The sequence below is a fragment of the Cantharellus anzutake genome (genome assembly GCF_015039405.1).
Source record: "Cantharellus anzutake strain C23 chromosome Unknown EI90scaffold_48, whole genome shotgun sequence".
Lineage (NCBI taxonomy): Eukaryota > Fungi > Basidiomycota > Agaricomycetes > Cantharellales > Hydnaceae > Cantharellus > Cantharellus anzutake.
The window spans coordinates 130,648-144,753 of NW_024066998.1; the positions used below are offsets into that span (position 1 = coordinate 130,648).

At 49.4% G+C, this 14,106-nt stretch overlaps 6 protein-coding genes across 6 annotated transcripts; 5 read left to right on the plus strand and 1 right to left on the minus strand.

Annotated features, from left to right (window-relative positions):
• Nucleotides 1-1,816: 1,816 nt before the first annotated feature.
• EI90DRAFT_3071242 (uncharacterized protein) lies at nucleotides 1,817-2,535 on the plus strand (the record flags this gene model as incomplete). Its single annotated transcript, XM_039061287.1, has 3 exons — nucleotides 1,817-2,222; nucleotides 2,294-2,334; nucleotides 2,390-2,535. Coding segments are annotated over exons 1-2 (435 nt in total), but the record flags the coding sequence as incomplete, so codon positions are not given.
• Nucleotides 2,536-2,587: 52 nt separating this feature from the next.
• On the plus strand, nucleotides 2,588-3,245 carry EI90DRAFT_2999542 (uncharacterized protein). The gene is made up of 3 exons (XM_039056293.1): nucleotides 2,588-2,771; nucleotides 2,875-3,143; nucleotides 3,204-3,245. Exons 1-2 carry the CDS (start codon nucleotides 2,643-2,645, stop codon nucleotides 2,992-2,994), a joined length of 249 nt encoding a protein of 82 aa, XP_038912655.1. The 5' UTR covers nucleotides 2,588-2,642; the 3' UTR covers nucleotides 2,995-3,143; nucleotides 3,204-3,245.
• Nucleotides 3,246-5,092: 1,847 nt separating this feature from the next.
• Nucleotides 5,093-6,179, plus strand: EI90DRAFT_3071251 (uncharacterized protein). Its single transcript, XM_039061288.1, has 5 exons — nucleotides 5,093-5,302; nucleotides 5,358-5,488; nucleotides 5,572-5,654; nucleotides 5,707-6,055; nucleotides 6,118-6,179. Exons 1-5 carry the CDS (start codon nucleotides 5,296-5,298, stop codon nucleotides 6,151-6,153), a joined length of 606 nt encoding a protein of 201 aa, XP_038912656.1. The 5' UTR covers nucleotides 5,093-5,295; the 3' UTR covers nucleotides 6,154-6,179.
• On the plus strand, nucleotides 5,896-7,402 carry EI90DRAFT_3071253 (kinase-like domain-containing protein). Its single transcript, XM_039061289.1, has 6 exons — nucleotides 5,896-6,055; nucleotides 6,105-6,179; nucleotides 6,238-6,420; nucleotides 6,479-6,553; nucleotides 6,601-6,810; nucleotides 6,861-7,402. The coding sequence occupies exons 3-6, from the start codon at nucleotides 6,253-6,255 to the stop codon at nucleotides 7,053-7,055; spliced, it is 648 nt and encodes a 215-aa protein (XP_038912657.1). The 5' UTR covers nucleotides 5,896-6,055; nucleotides 6,105-6,179; nucleotides 6,238-6,252; the 3' UTR covers nucleotides 7,056-7,402.
• A 645-nt stretch (nucleotides 7,403-8,047) lies between these two features.
• EI90DRAFT_3071258 (GTP-binding protein ypt1) lies at nucleotides 8,048-9,477 on the minus strand. The gene is made up of 6 exons (XM_039061290.1): nucleotides 9,250-9,477; nucleotides 9,114-9,126; nucleotides 8,976-9,059; nucleotides 8,771-8,901; nucleotides 8,598-8,701; nucleotides 8,048-8,530 (listed from the first exon to the last, which is right to left on the minus strand). Exons 1-6 carry the CDS (start codon nucleotides 9,433-9,435, stop codon nucleotides 8,434-8,436), a joined length of 615 nt encoding a protein of 204 aa, XP_038912658.1. The 5' UTR covers nucleotides 9,436-9,477; the 3' UTR covers nucleotides 8,048-8,433.
• A 428-nt stretch (nucleotides 9,478-9,905) lies between these two features.
• On the plus strand, nucleotides 9,906-13,098 carry EI90DRAFT_2930862 (uncharacterized protein; the record flags this gene model as incomplete). Its single annotated transcript, XM_039055027.1, has 7 exons — nucleotides 9,906-10,010; nucleotides 10,079-10,246; nucleotides 10,323-10,470; nucleotides 10,632-11,296; nucleotides 11,363-11,980; nucleotides 12,065-12,460; nucleotides 12,556-13,098. 7 exons carry the CDS (start codon nucleotides 9,906-9,908, stop codon nucleotides 13,096-13,098), a joined length of 2,643 nt encoding a protein of 880 aa, XP_038912659.1.
• Nucleotides 13,099-14,106: the final 1,008 nt, after the last annotated feature.

The following is a 14,106-nucleotide window of genomic DNA, read 5'->3' on the forward strand; positions in this document are numbered from 1 at the left end:
TTGTCTCAGTCACCCCCCTCAAAACCACATCCATTAGTCTGACTTGCCTTAGCGTATTGGTTACTCATAACGTGTACTTGCGACCTATTGGCTCATACGCCACACCTTGTCACCTCCGATTCCAAATAGCATTTCGGTCAATCGCCCCCACCTTCGAAATGTCCAGCGAAGAGAGACTCGTTAGAGCATCGAACTTGGTACGTACTCCGGTTGTACCGCGACAAACTCTTGGATCGGGAACTCTATCTCATGGAATGCGAAACTTTGCGCAAACGTCACGGATAAGCCCAAAGACATCCGGATTCAGCTAGTCAAGTATGTAGCTGTCCTTCGGAGCCCAACAGAGAGAAATGAAATGCCTTCTCGAGGGTTTCTTCAGGACACAATGAGTAATCGTTTCGGTCGGATGTAAGTTAGCCACTCGTTGCAACCACTGCACCCCAAGGAACCAAACAAACACTCATGTCCCTTATCGTAATGGTTTCAGTCTCGACATCCAGCCTTTCACAGCGGGTCGCAGAACGGGGATGTTCATAACGTTTGCTTCTGGCAGAACTCGTGATGAATTCACATCTCACCTAAGGTCTGCTCCGAGGAGCGACCGTCTCCATCGATTGCGAGATACGAACAGAACAATGGAAATGCATGTCCTAATGGAATATTATCTCGTCCCCGACAAGCTATTGACTATCGTGAATGCATTGATGTCGGAAACAAGCTCAGGTGCGTACATGTTCACCTAACCTCACCAGAGATGAGTTTTAAGGCTAATACTGAACGTAGTCTCCCGTTCAGATGACCGTCGTGGAGCGGTAGCACCCAGGGGTCCTTCAAGTCAAAAAGAGAGGGCTCTTGCCAAGTTTGAGACTGGCCTCGAGAAACCGCCTTCTCCACACCTGAGGGCAGAAGATGACAGGGACTCAAAGCCGAGAGACCCTCCCAGTAGCCCGAACAGAACTTCGTTAGTGCATCGAATCTCAATTCCGACGGCGACATATCGCAGGATTAAAGGAGCACGAGGAACCAGATCGCCGTCCCCTCTGGCTTCAAACCCGAGACATCGGCCGATCGTAACCAAATCGAGGTTTGTTGGGACTCTTACTTTGCCTTCACGTGCATCTGCAGAGACGCGATCTCCTTCTTTGTTAAGTCGGATAAGTCCGCCATCCCCTCAAGTGTCACACGCGACTGCAACGAGGCCACCAGAAACCGTCGCCATGCCGCACCCAGAGCCAAAAACCGCGACGGAGCCCGACCAATCTCGAGGTGTTGAAACTTCGGAAATGCCAACAAGTCCCTCAAAAGATCTCCTTCCCCAGTCACTATCGGACAGCGCACAGCAGCAACCTTCACCATCAAGCTCACCATCAACCCTAATTTCGTCCATGAAATCAAGCGTGGATGACACAAATCCGCATCCGAAATTATCTAGCCGTCCATGCTCACTGGCCAACAATATCTGTTCCACAGAACAAATTAGCCTACCGCTGCAACCAACCAGTGACATCACCGATACAGCCCTTCCGAGAGACGCGGAGCAAACATCCGCAACCCCAATGCCTGGGTCCATGGCACCACAGCCAGAAACGTGCGCACAGGCTCAGATGGTTGATGGAGGAGCTGAAGGGCAACTGTGTAAGGCCCAAGAGAGATCCAAAGGGAGTCAGATTGAGTTTGGGGGGACACAGGAGAGGAAAGAAGGGTCTCGTCTGGAGGATGAACGTCAGTCCCAGGTGATTTCAGTATTGTCCCAGGCGAAAGAAGTGGGGTTGAACGAGGTTGAACAAACATCGGGGATGGTTTTGAATCCCTCGGGAATTGGGCAGATGAGGAAGAAGAATGCGGTTTTAGAAGGAGAGGTCGTTCTACTGAAGAGACTTATAGCGGAAAAAGAGGGATCCTTCAAGAAAGAGCTGGGCGAACTCGGGTCGGCCAAAGCTCTCCTCTGTGAGGAACTAGAAAAGCAGAAGACTCTGCTCTCTGAGATGGGTAAAGTTATGCGGGAATTGAAATCCCGTCAAGAAGGATGTGAAGAGGAGATGAAGAAATTGCGTCTGGAGCATCAAAGAGACATGAGGGTGTTGAAAGAGGAGGTTGTGCAAAGGGATGCGAGGGTGCTTGTAGAGAAGTTCCCGACTGCTTCGAAGTCGCTTATTCAAGCGTTTGTCATGACCGCAAATTTGGGGAAGCGGAGGAGAAATGGACTGGGGGAGGATGAGGGCCTGGACAAAGGGGAGGAGAGGGGGCGGAAACGATGATTTGGATGAAGCGCCTGCATGCTTGATTTGCTTACTGTCGTGGAGACTATTTATATTTACTATTACTTTTTGGTTGCTGTTAGATCGTGCGTCAGTCGCCTTTCACTTTTGTCTACGAACCGTGCACGTACATTCAACCGCACGCCCGTTTTTGTGAGTTGTAGGGTGCAAGCATGTCGTCGTGAACAGTTCGCTGCCAAAAACCCGGAGTCCGCTCCCCTGGCAAAAACAAGATAGATAAACATGCCGTGGATGGAGTTTGTCGAGCGTTGGCCACGAGGTGACCACAACGAAGACACGGGAGACGGGTAGCATGCATAGAATTCCCACGCTCGCTTCCCACATCCACTTGGCGTCTGCCAGAGTTGTGAAACTCTGCTACCAATGATTTCGATGGAGTCTGCTGGAATGGCACTCGTCTTCATGTCCGTTGGGTTCTTGTTCTGTGGGATGTACTTCCTCGTCCTTTCCGCCTTTGATTTCGCGCGAAGCACTCCACTGAATGCCCTCCCCGTGAGTGACCTGATCACTTTCCCCTCCTTCAGAGCAGGGCGGCTTATTCGTGCTTACCCCGCTTGTAAATTCACCGCATGACGTGTGTTTCAACTGATTTCAGACGGTTCAAGTCATCGTCGAAGATACGCACTACAAGTATCTCATTCTCTTACTCATTCCTACGACGTCGTATTTCGTCATTGCGAATTGGGTTGGATGGCAGTACTTTCGCAACGCGTGATAGGCACCGGCATACTGGCCAGAGTGGATATTTTGGGTTCGACGGCACTTGAATTAAGAGAGCCTGGGCTTGGCTTGGGACGGAGGAGGGAGGCGTGCGTTTCCCTCGCGCGCCTGACTGGCGGGAATTCGCCTTAGACAACATCCATCGTTAGTTCAGTTCATAACCCCAATTAATTGTCCCTGGCAATGTGTCCATTGTTCAAACAGGTACAGCTCAAGACAAGGCAGAATCGTATGGGCGAACCTAAGGGAACTTCCAGGCTCGCAGAGTCCCTAAAGGAAGTGCGGGCAACAGGCAAAGATTTCAAGGACACCACGCTCGCAACAAAGATAAAGGCACCCTCTCCCTCAGATCACTTATGCGAGTCTGAAGGGAGAGTAATTATCATTCATCACAATGTCTCTGATTATCTACTTATCGATGCAGAATTTACGCGTTTGAGAACTTACGCACCATAGCGTTATATTTTAAAAAAGGGAGTGCAAACATGCCCTGACACTACGACGACATGACCCAACCGTACCAACCATACCATTACAAATGATCCTGACATGATGTCGGACTCGTTCGTCAAGAAAGTGTCTGGTCGATGGCCTCCGTAGGGGATGAGGCTGTGTGAGCTGTTTGACTAGCTTGTCTCGAATATGAGTTGCACAGGTGGCGGAGGATAAGTTTGCCTCATAATGAGTATACTCCACACACCGCTTAAGGCACCGGCGTTCGGTCAGTTCCAACTCTCGCGCCGTCCGAACCCAATCCACGTCATCCTAAAGCTGCCTTGACTCTGGCCCGACGGCTTTCCAAGTGGGCTTTGATCAGAAGTCAGGCGTCAATTGATGTCCTCAACAGCTCGCTTATGATGCTTCCAAGGAGTGGTGAGGCGTGTGAGGTCAGGAAGATTGCGATGTTCCTGATGGGTGAATGGGGCCATAATCTTTTGAGGGCATAAGAAAGAGTTCCATTCCCCTGTATTGTCGGCGTGTTTGCTATCCAAACGGACATGGGGCGGGCGGTGTTGTAAAAGGGAAGCTACCAAGGTGTTAACTTGCAAAATCTCTCGCCATGCGCAGTGTGGGTTTAAAGTATGATAATTGCCAGTGGTGAAATCGTTAGAATCCGTGTACTCATTTGGGATACATCATACGATTCCGTTAAAAAATATTGGAGCTGAGACATCCTGTAGCAAGCAAGAAATCTTGCAGTAGTGAGTTGAGCGACGGCATCATCGTCCCAAAAGATGCCCACAGCCGCCAGGGACAATTCAGGATGTTGTCACAGGCATTGATGAACTCAGTAAAGTCCGAGCCATCGATACAAACACCATAGACAACGAGAGTAACAAGGTTTTTCAGCTGAGTAGTGGACAATAGAACGAAAATGTTTCGAACGACCAAGTGGCGGAGTGATGAAGGATATGTCAGAGCTTCCCTATGAAGATGGGGGTCTCCCACGATGCGCCAGCTAGGAACAAAGTTCGATGGACTCCTTGTTTAGCACACCCCTATATAACCAGAACTCATCGACGATCCCGTTACAAGTTCGAACTGCTCCCAAGGAAAGGGTGAAAAAAAGAGTGTGCAAACGTTGACAAGTGACATTGGACTTGGCTTGTGCTTTCAGAGACTACCGTGCAAACGATCCAGTGATATCGGCATACACGCGGCGCCACCAAGGGGAGCGTAAAGTCACAAGGCCGAGCAGAAACACGTCATCAAAAGTGAACACGTTTTACGTAATATCGGTGCGACACCCCTTGTGCAAGCAGGGCCGGCCCACTCCGATGGGTGTCTCACCCTTTGCGTCCAACTGGTCAATGATGCTTCTCGTCCATCACCTTCCTATTCTGCCCACATCCTACTGGTACTACTCTCCCACCTCAAATTGGCATCTCGCACCTTCTGCGCACTGTGAAGGGGTCAATGACTTAAACGTGATAACTGATGAGCAATGGCCGGCCAAACCAGCTGGGACTGCATATCCCGCATCGTAAGCATACACGCTTTATCACTTTATGCAATGATCTGTATATACCTATGCTCGCTCTGGCGACTTAATTCCCAATGCTACCCAAATTTTCAACGTTCAACTTTCTCCTCGCCAACGATCTCGTCTCTTGTCCTTAAACTCCCTACATAGTAATTGTCAAAATTATTTCTACCAAGCACGTGCGTATTGCCTTCTGCGCTCATCTCAGAGGGGTTTCTCCGAAGCTGGCATCAATTTCTACGGTGGCACACTTACTGCCTCAATCTGCACTGTCTAACCCACCAAGGATGGGTGCTCAAGAAGCGAAAAAGGATGCCAGGTATGTGTGCGTAACGAATGGCGTTGCACTTGTGCTAAGATCTTCCTGCTACTAGGATATGCGCGCAAATACTTCACCCTGAAATCCGACGGGGACCTTTCGTACGCCGCACAGCCAAACGGGATCGTTCGCGACCATCTTGTTTTGCGCTTGGCTACGATCTCTTCCAGCGAACGCTCGAACGAGGTGAATTATTAGGTATTTCTTCCCCTGAAGATTTGACTCCAACCCCCAATCGCAACACGCAATGGTGGTGAAATCGACCACAGCTGCATATCGATTCTGGAACATCAACGTTTCATCTAAGGTGTCTCGAGAGGTCCGATTATGATATGTGGCTTTCGGCATTCAGGTGCGAACCAGTCCGAAATTTCCCTTCTTTCCTCCATTTAAGGAGACGCTAGAAAATTTTTGGTTACTCGAGCATCATCCAAAATATTAGACGCCAATGTCAAAAGTTCGCCATCGGGTGGCTCAAGCAATCACAGTCATATAGAATCACCTACGCAAACGCTCGATCCTCATACACCGACCATGCCGGAGCCTAAATTGTCGGACTCACTAGTGCATCTTGTGTCCATGCAACCAGCAGACACTGCATCCGTTCTCATCGAGGAACTAAGGCAAGAACACAATGTCCAGGATCTTAGCGGCCAATTTCCACAAAGGGAGCGCAACCCAGTTGCTAGAGGAGGGTACTCGGAAGTGTTCCATAACTACTGGAGGCCTCCCGATGAAACCGTTCTGATCCCTGTACGTCATTGTGATTGTTTCTGGTTGACCCAATTCATGATTCTCATAGGTATGTTATAAAGTGCTTCGACCACCTATTAGCAGTCTGGCGACTGTAATCGAGCACACCAGGAAAGTTGTGAAGGTGAGGCCTAATTGTACTATCAACACCCGTTACATTATCTATGACACTGGTTTTCCAGCACCTAAGAAGAGAAATGAGGGTCTGGAAAGATCTCAATCACCCCAATATTGTTGGGTTTATTGGTTATGCAATAGAGCACGAAGTTAGTGTAGTTACCGCTGCTCTGGTGTCGCAATGGTGCGCAAACGGTAATGTCGTGAAATACCTGGAACAGAATCCTGCCGCCAATCGTGAGATCCTAGTGAGTATCGGTATAGAATCAATTTTGCACTTTGATCGACACATGTGCACGAACACAGGTATCCGACGTAGCTCGGGGGCTGCTATACCTCCATAGTCACAATCCTATTATTATCCATGCGGACCTCAAACCAGTACGTCCAAAGTGTCCAGACAAGCTCTCCTGATCAGAGTTGAATAGCTCAACATCCTAATCAATGACATGGGGCGTGCCCAATTGTGCGATTTCGGACTATCCCGCATCCTTGACGGTCTTCCGACGGGGCAAACAACTTCTGACCAAGGAGGAACACTCCGATTCCAGGCACCAGAGTTATTAGGGGCCTCCGAGGATGATTCGCGTCCCACTACAAAGAGCGACGTCTACGCTTTTGGGTGTACGTGTGTACAAGTAAGTGCTCAAAGAGTAGGTCGGTCAGAACTTAACGTCGCATTTCGAAGATTCTCTTTGATCACCCACCATACCACTGGTTAAAAAGGGACGTTGAAGTTTTGAGGGCAATCGAACGCCAGGTTGCTCCTTGGGCCTGGTCCGATAAGCCCCTAGAGCAATTACTGGCCTCTTGCTGTTTAGCAAGTGCAGCTCGTCCTTTAATGTCTCATATAGTTGCTTCTGGTCTGCTCAACCCCTCATAGCTCAGAAGAATCAACTTTCATGCCAGATAAGCCAAGGGATCGAGTCGCGTACTGTTCATAGTATTACACTTAGCCGTGGCTCTCGCCCGTCAACGCCGCTCCAACTGTGTCTTTGTTGCCGTATATCCATTCTACTCGTCATGTGCATTCTGTTCTTGCACTATGCCATTAGATTAGTCTTTGGCCATGGGACAGCCAGCAAGCTTCTCGTTTGCCCACTGCCTGATGCGCTAATACTCGTGTGGATCAAACTTGCTGATCACACACGGTCTCGCTCTGCTGCCCCATGTGCATGTCAAAAGCCTGTATCATTGAGGTTGATGTTGGTAAAACCATCAAGCCTGAGTGCGCATTGTATGTTGTCGGGTCATAAGGACGGCCTCTACTTGAAATGGATTCCCAACAGAAGCGTGTGAGCAAAGTGCAATACAGTAGAATCGGTGGACCATATGATTTTCGAATGCCCACACAACCGCGGATCACAACTCTGGGCTATAGTCAGAGGATGGGAAGAATGAAAGGTGCGTAATGGTAGCTCCGATGACTCAGATCAAGAACGCAAACAGCTCGGTGAAAATGGGGCCACAAGATTCTTCAGAATAGCCACGCTTGAATGTACATCGCAGATATGGAAACTAAGATGCAAAACGGTCATCTGAGACGAGCCCAGTGGCGAGCGTGGCATCGCCCCGAACCAGGCCCTCAATGAGAGATTGTACCAAATCCCGAGAGACTGGTCCTACATACATGGAACGGTATCCTAGAAAAACGAGGCGCACCTCCCAGAGAATTGGCTTATGAGCAATCCGATTTTAGCACCGAGGTCAGGTGAGCTCCACAGCGAACGATAGGTCGCCAGTGCGGTAGCGCATTTCCCCGACGTGGCAATCTCTGTTACGTCCCAGTCGTGTCGACCCACACCAGCAGACCTTGCCCTTCCCTACAAACCTTCAGGCGTAACACGGCCCGCGAAAGCTGTTGAAGGTCTACCCAAAAAAAAAAACCGGGTTGTACGGAAGAAGTGGGGACACTCGTTTTTAGACTGATCATGATAAGGGATCGACCAAGTTGGAAATATTACCACTCATTTGCAGGATGTCGGAGTTGGTTCTGCGATTCGGTAGTGGTTGACTTTGAGGGTGTACATTAAGTAAAGCAGAATACGAGATACATGCTCCAGATCGCTGAACACCACCGAGTTGATGGTACGAGCCCAAGCGCCGTACGGATCGAATCAAGTGGCGCCAATTCATGACTCGCATCTCAGGGCGTGCGACGGCCTCCGGTCACCAAACATGGGGAACAAGAAACCAAGAAGAGATGAGGGGGATACAACACCCAATCCGAGTGGAAATGTCTGTGTAAGATCCAATGTTGCTTAGCAGCATCCAGAGCTCGGAGCAGACACCGATTGGCCAGGATCGATCATGTTAGCCCTTGAGCTATCGTTAGTTGGAGTGGAGATTGACTCCATGCTGAGAGTTCGAACCGTCAGTATTCGTTATTCTACTAGTGTGCTAACGATTAAAAAAAGGAGCTTGCCTGTCTTTAAGCTGTTTAGCGATGGTCAGGAAGACTTCCTCGACATTGACTGCATTCTTTGCCGAAGTTTCGAGGAACGGAACGGATAACCGATCAGCAAATCCCTAGAGGAATTTGGGGGGTTGAAGAATGAGTGCAAAGTCTGATTGCCTGAGCACCGAGCAAGAAATCACCTTGGCAACGGCGTGACTCACAACCCTTTGACTGGTTAAATCCGACTTGTTGCCAACGAGGAGCTTGTTCACTCCGGGAGGACCACTTTGGTCGATTTCGTCCAGCCACCCCTTGACGTGTTTGAATGAGGCTATAGAGTTATGAGGTGAGTAGGAATGAACTGCCAGAATAACACATTGTGAGCGGGGGATCGATGCCACCTACGACCGTCGGTCACATCATATACGACAATAACTCCATGTGCGCGACGGTAATATGCCGATGTGATAGTTCGGAAACGTTCTGCGCCTATGCATGTGCGATCGATTGGAAACGATCATCTTTGATTCAGCAAAGGCGGACCTGCTGTGTCCCACTGCATATACAGAAGAGATGAGTAATGTCAAGCTTAGGCTAGCATGGCCAGCTAGGTGGGTGGCCCTTGCCCGAGGATACGACCTTCGAACAATACCAGAGATATTAGGGGTTATGAACTCACGATTTCCAGCTTAATGATCTTCCCGTCCAGTTCTATAGTACGAGTCCTGGTGCCGACACCGATGGTAACGCTGGAATTCTGGTTGTAAATGCCATCCACGAAACGGAGTAGCAGGCGGGTCTTCCCGACATCGGCGTCGCCAATAAGCAAGAGCTTGAAGAAGTAGTGGTATTCAGGATTGTACATTGTTGTATCGATTGCTCTGGGAAAAGATTTTTAGTGATATGGACAGATTCTGTCGTTGCAATAAGGGACCAAGGATGACAAGCAAAGGCATGACAGGAATTTAAATTGGGTTCATCGAAGGTCACGAGATGCAAACTGGCAGAATTTATTCGTCTGCCCCACTGGGGCTTCTCCACGGTTTACCGAAGAACTTGTGGTTGAGAGAGATTCAGAGAGGAGCAGCTCACATTCCCTATGCTTTTTCCCTGCGGCTGTTGCCACGGTGGGGGTTAATAGATTATGGACTCAGTTGCGCGCCACTGTCACGAACTCATTACCCAAGCCGGATTTAACTGGCGCTCAGCTCACCTCCGTCTGTGATGACGTAGCCCTTCCCCATCCACTCCACCTATAAAACCCGGCCTTGACGCTATTCCTCAGGCTCCCTACTCTCATACCACTGCACTCTAACAACCCTTGCCTCGATAATAATGTCTCTACCACCAGCCCAAAAAGAAATAGGCCCCCATCCCAGTAAACTTTCCGTCACTTCTCCCAATGACCCACAGGCAATGCAGGCAGATGTCGACCGCAAGGTGCGTTAAGCTTGCCTTGTTTCACCGACTCGGACGTTCAACCAACGGTCGCACACATATCCCTTCAGTTGCACTTGTATGGTGTCATCCAAGCATTCAGGCAGAACAAGTATCCTGATAACAAGCAAATTGACGAGACGCTGAAATACGTCATTGAACATTCCCCCGTCGACCAGTCTAAACTCTCTCCTGACGGCAGGAGACTGATTCAGGATGTTCAAGATATCCTCCAGACTGTAAGTTCTTCCATATTTCTCTACAACGTCCTTGTTTGACCCGCGTGTCGTTTTTGTTCGAACCTGATATATCCAGACACGAGTCATGGTGAAAGAGAAAAATGCCGACGAACTATTCCAAAATTTTCTCTGTCATACTAGTTATGCCGATGTTCAAGTCCCAAAGGCGACCACTGAGGCTGTCGATGTCAGCCAGGAAGATGTTAAAAAAGACCATGAACAAGGTTAGCTCATAATGTCACACTGCACTCCACCCGGTTAGATCTGACATCATCGTTCGTTCACTTGTTAATTTTCCTCGGTCATTTCCCCCAAACAATGCTTTCATCCGACGAACTTGGCTACTACAAACTCCCATTTCTATTCTGATTACCACAATCCACAGCCGTCGAACATCTCCGCACCCTCCTCCGTCTCGTCCTCTCCAACTCAGAGGCTCGCAAACTCCTTTCGGACGCCTCGCTCATCGGCCGTGATCTCTTCGCTCGAGGCGCAGTCCGCATCGCGGAAAAGGCACGTCCACATGAAGCAGATCTTGCTCGCGCAGACGACGCTGCGCCCTCGGATGAATGGAAGACTGATAAAACCGATGAAGACCTTTCCAAGTTGGATACAACTGGCCAAGATGCCCAAAGGAAAGCAGGGGAGGCTAAGGATACTGTGAAGGGCGAGGTTGAGGGCCTGAGGCAGGATGTTCGTGGCAAAGGCGATGTGCGTGAGCAGGGCGAGACGGCTAAGCGCAGCTTTATCGATCGTCTTACGGGTGGGGTGAAAGAACAAGTGCCGACTGAGACGCGTGAGCAGGCTGGCCTTGCTGCTGAGGAGAATCGTGGTGTGAAAGAGGATGTGTCCAAGGCGAAGACGGACGATCTGAATGAGCAGGCTGAGGTCGCGAAGAAGAGTCTGAAGGATAGGTTTAATGGATTGATGGAGAAGGTTCCTCAGGACCACAGGGATACAGCTAGAGAGCAGTACGATAAAGGTATCGAGTTTTTAAAAGAAGAGTTCCCCGAAGAACGTCGGGATCAGTTTATTTACCGAATAAAGAAGGTGCGCGTGTTGTCTTGTCTGCGAGGTATGCATTAATTTAATGTCGAATGCTCATGTTACACTTAGGTCATCGTCGAATGTCAGAAGCATTCTGATTATCAGGACGCTCTCAATTGGTTCATTGGCGCTATCGAAACTTACTATGGCCACGGAAGGACGTTAGGTTCTCATCACGCCGACAAAGCAAACGAGAATCTCGGTCAGGACCCCACTCTTCAACGCGCGGGCAACGAACTTCGCACTCTCCTGGAACGATTTGCCAATGGGAAGTCTCTTGATGATATCTTTCACGCTGCGGATCAACTCAACAAGGACGCGCAGAACGACGAGGGGCTTAAGCAATGGTTCTCGGATTTCGATGCGTACGTTCGCAAGACGTTATTGGAACCCGGGTTCGTCCTCGCTCCTCAATGCAACACTGAGGCAAACAAACTTCGAGAGAGGGGACGAGCGTTCTTCGAGGCAAAGTACAAGGGTCACAAAGACGCATTATTTGATGCGATACAGGCTTGGTTCGTTGCCTGGGGCGACGATCGTCTGAACAAGAGGTTCGGGAACGATTGGAAGAGGCTGACGAGGGATTTGTTGTTCTCGGAAGAGGGGAATTTGACCTTTAAGCCTGCGCTTTGGGAAGATATTAGGAAGGTCATTGTGCCGCAGTTGGCGCAGCATGTGGGATATGTGGTAAGGAGTAGTTTTCTTGCGCCCTCTTTTTTCGAGGGGCTTTTTAATGCGATACTAATAAGTTTCGATTCCTGGCACATGTAGCCGATTCCTCGTATCGAGTACACTGACAACCAGTTGGATCTCGTCATCGAGAATCTTACCCTTCAAGGAAAGAACATTCTACCCAATGTCGTTTCCATCGATGCACACAACCACTTTTCCTTCTCGCCTTACGATGCCATTTCAGATGTCAATCGTCACGAATTCAAGTTTACGTTCTCACAGATTCAGATGGATATGAGGGACGTAGCGTTCTGGTTCCACAAGAAGGGTGGGATACCCAAGATTAGGGATTCGGGGCTGGCGGATGTATTGCTGGGTGGAGAAGGGTTGACGGTGAAAATTCATTTGACAGATGCCGGAAGGGATCCGAAGAGCGTGTTTGGGGTCAAGGACATCAGTGTTAAGGTTGATAGTCTGAAGTTCTCAGTTAGGGATGTGAGTAGCGCAGGTTATTCCCCTCCTGCCCCAGAGGATATGTCGGAGGGGTCATCTCACGATAGCATGCTAACATATTTCGTTTTTTTGACTAGACGAAACATGATGTGCTTTACAAGACGCTCAAACCGCTCGCGACAGGTCTTGTAAAGAAGCAGATCCAAAAAGCCATCAACGATGCTGTCCGTACGGGGCTCGAGTACCTCGACGAGCAGCTTGTGGCTGTTCGTGACAAGTACAACGAAGCGAAACAATCAGACGATATCTCACGCACGCAAGTCCTTTCGTCGCTCTTTGAAAAGAAGAAAGACGACACTACTTCACTCATAAGTAGTGGAGAGAGTTCGGGTGCGAGGAAGTCGCAGTTCAAGATTGTTGCGAAGAGAGAGAGTAGTTTGATTCCTAATACCGGGTATGAGAGCGGGTGGATCGGTAAGATTGCGGAAAGGGAGGCGGCCGCGTCCACTGGAGAGGGCTGGAGGAGTGAGGCGTTCAATATTATTCCCGGATCGTACGTTCCTGGCGGCGGTGAGGGTGCGAAGGAAGGACAGAGGGATGTGGAGGAAAAGGTGAGGGAGAAGGAGGTGAGAGTTGCCGGGGCACCCAGGGGGAAAGTGGATTTGGGTACTACGCGATGAACAGGGTTGTTCTGGTCACACTTAGGCCTTATCCACCGCCTTCTGGCGATCACAGCTAGCTAGTCTTGACGATGATGTTCTTTCTGATTTCCTTTACTCCTGACTCGGTCCCTTCCTGCGCATGTGCTTTTCTCTCTGTCGTGTGTACGTACCACGTGTTTGTATTATCGTTTGTGATAGCACTACCTACTGGGGCCACCTTCCATTCCCCATCCCATCCTGTTAGACCATCGATTCCCAGCGTCCCATTCCGCCGGTTCATCGTTCCATACTATTTCTGTCACTCTACTTGGAACTTCTCACTTATCGCAGTGATTGGACCCATTATTATTTTATCCAAATGTCATTGGACAGAGGGTGTGCGTGCGTACTGGCGTATACATGCACATGATAATATGCGAAACGATCTGAAAGGGGACAAGCTGAATGTTATATATGGCTAGATCCTTGGGCTGATTTTCCTCGCTGCGTGCTTGGCCATTCAGTTATAGACCAAGTCCCCCACACTAGCACTGGAAGGTGCAGATGCCGCCAAGCTACTGATATAATAATCGGTACCAAGCTCAAGTCTGCGGAGGCTAAAAACGACTGAGAGCCTAGCTAGAAAGCATAAGACACACCCCAGACAACAGTAAGTGGCGAGAGACCCGCGAACAGCAGAATATGGACACCTCTGCAAAAGAACAGAAGGGATCTCTTGCCGAACATAAAAATCTTCATACGGAAGATGATCATAAAAATCAGCTAAGATGAACTCAAACTCAACCCATGTAATGACAGCCCCTTTCATAGACGAAAAAGAACTGACGCCTCACAATCCTAATATAGGATGGCCATCGCTACCCTAAGCCAAGCTCTTATGTAATGAAATACTAAGACAAAATGTTCTCCTAACATAAAAAGAGTCTCCCTGAGAACTGGCTGCGAAGCGACGGGGGTTCAGTGGGTATTCCTGACCCTCCAAGGTCAGTGCGAGCCCCACACGGCACGTATGGCCACATGGATTTC

What these genes read in the sequence shown, in the direction of transcription:
- EI90DRAFT_3071258 (XM_039061290.1), bottom strand. Translation starts at nt 9,435, where the DNA reads ATGTACAATCCTGAATACCACTACTTCTTCAAGCTCTTGCTTATTGGC. An exon ending in ATATGATGTGACCGACGGTC is followed by an intron (nt 8,902 to 8,975) that starts GTAGGTGGCATC and finishes ATAACTCTATAG; the next exon opens with CCTCATTCAAACACGTCAAG. An exon ending in GCTAAACAGCTTAAAGACAG is followed by an intron (nt 8,531 to 8,597) that starts GCAAGCTCCTTT and finishes TCGAACTCTCAG; the next exon opens with CATGGAGTCAATCTCCACTC.
- EI90DRAFT_3071251 (XM_039061288.1), top strand. An exon ending in CCAGCGAACGCTCGAACGAG is followed by an intron (nt 5,489 to 5,571) that starts GTGAATTATTAG and finishes AATCGACCACAG; the next exon opens with CTGCATATCGATTCTGGAAC. An exon ending in ATGTGGCTTTCGGCATTCAG is followed by an intron (nt 5,655 to 5,706) that starts GTGCGAACCAGT and finishes AGGAGACGCTAG; the next exon opens with AAAATTTTTGGTTACTCGAG.
- EI90DRAFT_2999542 (XM_039056293.1), top strand. Translation starts at nt 2,643, where the DNA reads ATGATTTCGATGGAGTCTGCTGGAATGGCACTCGTCTTCATGTCCGTT. An exon ending in CTCCACTGAATGCCCTCCCC is followed by an intron (nt 2,772 to 2,874) that starts GTGAGTGACCTG and finishes AACTGATTTCAG; the next exon opens with ACGGTTCAAGTCATCGTCGA.
- EI90DRAFT_3071253 (XM_039061289.1), top strand. Translation starts at nt 6,253, where the DNA reads ATGAGGGTCTGGAAAGATCTCAATCACCCCAATATTGTTGGGTTTATT. An exon ending in TCCATGCGGACCTCAAACCA is followed by an intron (nt 6,554 to 6,600) that starts GTACGTCCAAAG and finishes AGAGTTGAATAG; the next exon opens with CTCAACATCCTAATCAATGA. An exon ending in TTGGGTGTACGTGTGTACAA is followed by an intron (nt 6,811 to 6,860) that starts GTAAGTGCTCAA and finishes CGCATTTCGAAG; the next exon opens with ATTCTCTTTGATCACCCACC.